This window comes from Mesoplodon densirostris, chromosome 16, assembly GCF_025265405.1.
Source record: "Mesoplodon densirostris isolate mMesDen1 chromosome 16, mMesDen1 primary haplotype, whole genome shotgun sequence".
Lineage (NCBI taxonomy): Eukaryota > Metazoa > Chordata > Mammalia > Artiodactyla > Ziphiidae > Mesoplodon > Mesoplodon densirostris.
Window position 1 is genome coordinate 16,090,878 of NC_082676.1, and position 6,550 is coordinate 16,097,427.

Below are 6,550 nucleotides of genomic sequence, written 5' to 3' on the forward strand. Positions count from 1 at the left end.
CGAGTTTAGAGTCATGCTTGTGCTTATGATGCGACTTTAATACATTTTTGGAGAGGGGAGAGGGGCTTGCCACAGAAGGAAATGAGAAACTACTCGTGGCAGAGGACGGCATTGAGGCCACTGCCCCTCACCCCTCCCCGAGGTCTGGGGAGGGTGTACTGACAGGTGAATCCAGACCCTCCGGCTCTAGGATCGACCCCCAGCCAGGGTAGGGCTGTCAGATGGACTTCCGCCGGGCCAGGGGCCTGCCTGCCCTGCCGCCGCCGCCGCCGCCTCCAGCCCCAGGGCTCGCGGGGGGCGAGAAGCCCAGATTGTCGCGCGCCCGCAACTCCAGCTGGTGGACGCGGTAGGAGATGGAGGTGGAGCCGGCGGGGTGGGCGGGGCGGCGGGGCAGGGCGGGGCCGCTGCTCTCGGGCGCCCCCCGGCGGAGCGGGCGGGCAACACGCTCGGGCGCGTCCGCGCTGGCCGCCAGGAAGCGTAGGACCACCAGGTTGAGGAAAGCGCCGATGACCGTGAGCCCCAGGAGGATGTAAAGGAAGCTGAAGGCCACGTAGGGCGGCTTCCTCTGCAGCGCCTCGTCGTTCTGTAGCGCCACGAAGTCGCCGAAGCCGATGGTGGTGAGGGTGATGAAACAGTAGTAGTAGGCGTGGAAGAAGGTCCAGCCCTCGAAATGCGCGAAGGCGGCGGCCCCGAGGGCCAAGGTGGCCGCGCACACCAGCAGCTCAGCCACCACCATATTCTCGGTGGACACGTGCGGCCGCCGCAGGCCCAGGCAGCGCTTGGCCGCCAGCAGGAGGCGCCGCATCAGCGCGTTCAGCCGCTCACCCAGGCTCTGGAAGGTGACCAGCGTCAGGGGGATGCCCAGGAGCGCGTAGAACATGCAGAAGACCTTGCCCGAGTCCGTGCCCGGCGCGGCGTGACCGTACCCTGAAGGTAGAGAGGAGGGGAGAGTTGATGAGGGTCCAGCTCCATCTCACACTCTCACTCGCCTCCTTCCTGCCGGGTCTCTCTCCCCATCCCCCATAGCCGGCAGAGCATCTTGAAATGCTAATTCGAACTAGGTCGTTCCCCGGCTTTAAAACCTTGCATGGTTACTCATAATCGACCCAAATTGTAAACAGTCCAAACGTCCCTCAACTGGGGAATGCATAAACAACTGTGGTACATCCATACAGTGGAATTCTTTTCAGCAATACGAAGGAATGAACTACTGTTTCCTCAGCAACAAAGGATGGGTTTCAAGTGTATTATGCTGAATCAAAGGAGCCAAGCTCGGAAGGCTACCTGTTGCATGGTTCCATTTAAATGACATTCTGGAAACATTCTGGTAAAACTATAGGGACAGAGAACAGATCTGTGGTTGCCAGTCCTCGGAGTTGGAGGTCGGGTTAACTAACTACAAACGTGCATGACAGGGGACTTCCCTGGCGGTCCAGTGGTGAAGACTCTGCCCTTCCAATGCAGGCAGTGCGGGTTTGATCCCTGGTCAGGGAACTAAGATCCACATGCTGCGCAGCCAAAAAAAAAAAAAAGCCGTGGCAGAATTTTGGGGAACGATGGAAATGTTCTATGTCTTAATCATGGCTGCAGTTACAAGACAGGTTTTCATTTGGCAAAACCCACAGAAGTGTACACTGAAAAACAGTGAATTTTTTTTTTTTTTTTTTGCGGTACGCGGGCCTCTCACTGTTGTGGCCTCTCCTGTTGCGGAACACAGGCTCCGGACGCACAGGCTCAGCGGCCATGGCTCACGGGCCTAGCTGCTCCGTGGCATGTGGGATCTTCCTGGACCGGGGCACGAACCTGTGTCCCCTGCATCGGCAGGCGGACTCTCAACCACTGCGCCACCAGGGAAGCCCCAAAACAGTGAATTTTAATGTCTGTAAGTTGTGCCTTGAAAGAAAAAAAAAAAGCAAAATCTTTTGTGTCTCCCCAGTCCCCGCAGGGTAAAGTCCCAGTTCTCAGGTGATGTCCAAGCTCCCTCATGATCAGGACCCCCCTCACCTCTCCAGCCTCGCTGCATTTTGTTTCCCCAACCAGTATGTCCTTTTCTCATGGTTCCCCTCCCCACCACAATCTTCTCCCCCGTCCCAGTCCACATTTCCCTTCCCAGATCCTGCTCCAAGCCAGCTCTCACAAAACACCTCTTCAGTCGGGTGGAGTTCCTCATTGAGTCCCCTCAGCTGTTGTAGGGGACGTAAACATGAATGGGCTTCCCTGAGTCTTGGCACACCGTGCCATCACCGTGGAATTAGTGGATATGTGTGTCTTCCAGGATTGAGAAGCGAAAGCTTTCATGGTATTCTCAAAGGGTCCCATAACCCAGGAAAAGTCAGGTGGTCCTTCCCCAACAGAATATGCCTCCTGTAGCAAATTAGCTCCATCTGCCAAAATGGAAATACACCTCTGGCCTGTGCAGTTCCACACTGAGGAAGGTAGTCTTCCAAAATACATACACGTGCAAAGTGATGTATGCATGTGAGTTGTCGTTGCAGCACTGTTGGTCACAGTGAAATCTGAGAAACAGCTAAGTGTCCATCAAAAGCAGCCTGGTTAAATAAGCCACGGTGCCATTCAAACGATGGCTGTGGTTCCCACTGGGGGCAATTTTGCCCCCGAGGGCACAATTGGCAATGTCTGGAGACATTTTTGGTTGCCACAGCTGGGAGGTGGTGGCTGTGTGCTACCGGCATCTAGTGGGTACAGGCCAGGGTCCTGCTTAGCATCCTTTGATGCACAGGACAGTCCCCACAACAAGAATAGCCAGCTCAAAATGTCGCTGGTGCTGAGGCTGAGGGGCCCTGCTAGTCCGCCATGAAAAAGAGGACACAATTCTTCAGGGACTGATGTAAAAACATCACCAAAATATATGAAGTGAGAAAAGCAAGAGGCAACATAGCATGTATAATATAATGTATTATAACATGTTTGTGTGTGTGTTAAAGGAATATATAGAGAAGATATTTGGAAGGATCTTCAAAAAACTGATAACTGCATTTGATCCAGGGAAGGGATCCAAGGGCTGAGGGACGGGTAGAGAGGGAGACTTCCTTTTCATCCTATACCTTTTGTACCCTGTGTGCATATATAACATTTGAAATATCAACCATATATATATATCTGTGTGTGTATATATATATATAATAAATATTATATATATATATATATATATATATATATTTTTTAAATATCTATGGATCCACTTCCATGTTTTCACTTTATGGCCCTATCAGTCTGCCTCTATCTATTTGGGGGGCGGCGGGGGGGGGACTCTGCTGCCACTAGACAACCGTGAGGTCCATGAGGCCAGAGACCATGCTGGTCATTTCTCTGTGTCCCTGGTCACCAGTGAATGCCCTGCACAGAGCTGACACAGACTAAGGGCTCAATGAAAGTTTAATAATCAATGATAGGGACTTCCCTCGTGGTGCTGTGGTTAAGAATCTGCCTGCCAATGCAGGGGACACAGGTTCGAGCCCTGGTCCGGGAAGATCCCACATGCCGCAGAGCAACTAAGCCCGTGCGCCACAACTACTGAGCCTGCGCTCTAGAGCCCGCGAGCCACAACCACTGAGCCTGCACGCCACGACTACTGAAGCCCACGCACTCTGGAGCCTGCATGCCGCAACTACAGAGCCCGCGTGCGGCAACTACTGCAGCCCACGCACCTAGAGCCTGTGCTCCACAACAAGAGAAGCCACTGCAATGAGAAGCCCACACACCGCAACAAAGAGTAGCCCCCGCTCGTCGCAACTAGAGAAAGCCCACACGCAGCAACGAAGACCCAACGCAAACAAAAATGAATAAAATTATTTTAAAAAAGGAATGAAAGAAATAATCAATGATAATAATAATAGACCAGATTGAAGGAGGTGCTAAGTATGAGACAGAGGAGCCACTTTAGGAATAAGAGGCCGGGCGGTACTGTTTCTAGCTGTTTGGGGGTATGTCAGGTTTTGACAGAAAGAAAAATGAATAATGGTAATAATTAAACATGCTAGGTACTCTACATGGATTATTTTATTTAATCGTCCAATGATTGTGTGAGATGATATTATTATCCCCATTTTACAGATAAGGAAACTAGGCTCAGAAGGAGGAAGCTGCCCAAAGGTCACAGGGCTGAGCTATTAACCACTATCCTCCATAGCTTCTCGGTGCCTCTCTTCTGTCCTTACAGAGCTCAACTCCTAGATTCTGGCGCCTGGCTCTCTGCAAGGCTGGCTTATGCAGCCTGGACCACACAGCCAGTGCTGGCGCCCCCAGGTGGCCAAAAGAGGCAAAACTGCTGTTTCCACAGTCCCTTCCTCCCACCCTCCCAGATGCAGGTCAGAGGGGAGCAGTCAGAAGAGGAGGCCAAATCCAGCTGGGAGGCCTCCAAAAAATGTGGGGGAAGGCAGAGGAGGTGGATAGGGTCCCACACCACTGGGCACAGTAACAGGGAGGGTCTTAGGCTAGGCCAAGATCGGCAAGCAGGGGTGCCCACTTTGACAGGAGGGGGTCAAAAGGGCTGAACGGGAGCTGGGCCCACAGTTGGCAAATAATGAATTGTTATTATTGCTAATTAATAGTCCCTATCTAGCCTCAGGCCTGTGCTATGCATTTTACACACTTGACCTCACTTAAACCTGGTAATCACTCAGGTAGCAACAATTGCACTTTGTAGTTGAGGAAACCAGAGCTCAGAAAGGTACAATCAATTGTCAGAGAGGGCAGGAGGCAGAAGAGATGAGAACAGAACTCTGGTCGATGTAATTGCAGAACTCAGGCTTCTAACTGCACTGCTAAACCCACAAACTCACATTGGCCTGCAGGAGCATTACGGAGGAACTTTCTCCACGGCACTGCAGGGTGGTGGTCTAAGCCCAAAGGGACACCTGGGCATCCACAGCTGGGGCCTGGGGAGTGGCTGGCACCCAGTGTGGAGCCCTGCAGAGCCTGCTTCTCTCCTTTTCTGCTTCCCCAGGCTTAGGCTCAGCAGGTACCAGCCAGACAGTAGCCATGGCAACGGCTGGCGGTCCAGATACTGCAGAGAAAGTGCTCTGGATCCCCGAGGGTGAGGTTCAAACCTGGTGGTAATCAGTCATTCCTTCAACAAATATTTATTGAGTGTCTACTACCGGCTAGGCACTGGCCATACTGCAGGGACTAAGATAGAGTAGGTGCCCATTCTCTTTTGTGTCATAATACAAAAATCAGTCTTTTTTTTAGTGCTTTCTATGTGTCAGGTCCTGTGCTAAAACTTTCTGCATATATTATCTCCTTAATGATAACTACAGCCTTGAGATAGGGCCTATTAGCACCCCTATTTTATAGAGGAGAAAACTGAGGCTCAGAGAGGTTAAGCAACTGGTCTGAGGTCACACAGCCAGCGTGATGCAGCCAGGCAAGGAAGCAACTCCAGCCATTTGGGCTTCCGGCCCCATTCCATCCGTCTGCCAGCCCCTGGGGCGTTTTCTGACACTCCTGCGGGCCAAGCCTCTTGGCAAACGGGACCTACTGGCTCCTCCCAGCCTTGCCTGCGTGGAACGACAGACAGCCCATTCGACAGAGGGAGGCGAGTGAGGCTCGGCGAGCTGAAAGGACTGGTCCAAAGTCACCCAGCTGGACAGGGGCAGAAGTGGGATTCAAACCCAGGGACGCCGCGGGCAGCTGGGGATGGAGCGAGCGCTGAGGGGAGGCGCCGGGGCCGCTCACCGATGGTGGTGATGACGGTGATGGCGAAGTAGAAGGAGCCGGCGAACTTCCACTGGCGGCCGGCGCGGTGCGGCTCGGCTTGCCGCGCCAGGCGCTCCAGCTCGCGGTAATCCTCGGTCGAGAAGCCGTACTTCCTCCGCAACTCGCTCCGCTTCTGGGCCAGCAGCCGCTTGCGGCCGCTCTCCGCCTCGGACTCGAGCGCGTCGAAGACGGCGGCGCCCACCAGCAGGTAAGACAGGATGCACAGGATGAGCGCGGCGGTGCGCACGCTCTGCTTCCTCATCGCTGAGCCCCGGGCCCCGCTCGCCGGCCCGGCACCGTGCCCGCCGCCGCCCCGTCCATGCGCCCCGACGGCCGGCCCGCGCCCCACGCGGCAGGAGCCAGGGCTGCTTGCGGCTGGGGTGCGGTACCCAGGGGCGGGGCCTCGGCGGGGCGGGGCGAGGGGGCGAGGAGGGCCGAGAGGGCTCCTGCAGCTGCCCCTTCCCTGCCGCCTCCCGCACACCTGCCTTTGTTTACCCGGTGGGGCCCCGGGGCTAAGGTGTCTGCAAATAGCGACAGTGGGAGCAAAGCGCCCAAAGCCCAGGTCTGCAGGAGCCCTGTCTCCACCACTATCTCGTCCTGTGACCTTGGGCAAGTCATTCATTTCTCCGTTTGGTCAGTCATCCAACAAATATTTACCAAAGCACCTACTGGTGCAAACAAGATTCCTGGTGTAAATAGAGCTGATATCCTAGGATGGAGGGTTGACTAAAAAGCAAACACACAAAGAGATAATTTAAGAAAAGTGTGAGAAAGAAGGAAAACTTCTTTTCTTGCGGGGGTGGGGGGGGATCGCCAGCTAAGGTTGGGGGGA

The 6,550-nt window shown here is 54.3% G+C and overlaps 1 protein-coding gene across 1 annotated transcript; it reads right to left on the reverse strand.

Annotated features, from left to right (window-relative positions):
* Nucleotides 1-217: 217 nt before the first annotated feature.
* Nucleotides 218-5,995, reverse strand: KCNK15 (potassium two pore domain channel subfamily K member 15). The gene is made up of 2 exons (XM_060078823.1): nucleotides 5,698-5,995; nucleotides 218-927 (listed from the first exon to the last, which is right to left on the reverse strand). The coding sequence occupies exons 1-2, from the start codon at nucleotides 5,978-5,980 to the stop codon at nucleotides 218-220; spliced, it is 993 nt and encodes a 330-aa protein (XP_059934806.1). The 5' UTR covers nucleotides 5,981-5,995.
* Nucleotides 5,996-6,550: the final 555 nt, after the last annotated feature.

What these genes read in the sequence shown, in the direction of transcription:
- KCNK15 (XM_060078823.1), bottom strand. Translation starts at nt 5,980, where the DNA reads ATGAGGAAGCAGAGCGTGCGCACCGCCGCGCTCATCCTGTGCATCCTG. An exon ending in CACCGTCATCACCACCATCG is followed by an intron (nt 928 to 5,697) that starts GTGAGCGGCCCC and finishes CTCTACCTTCAG; the next exon opens with GGTACGGTCACGCCGCGCCG.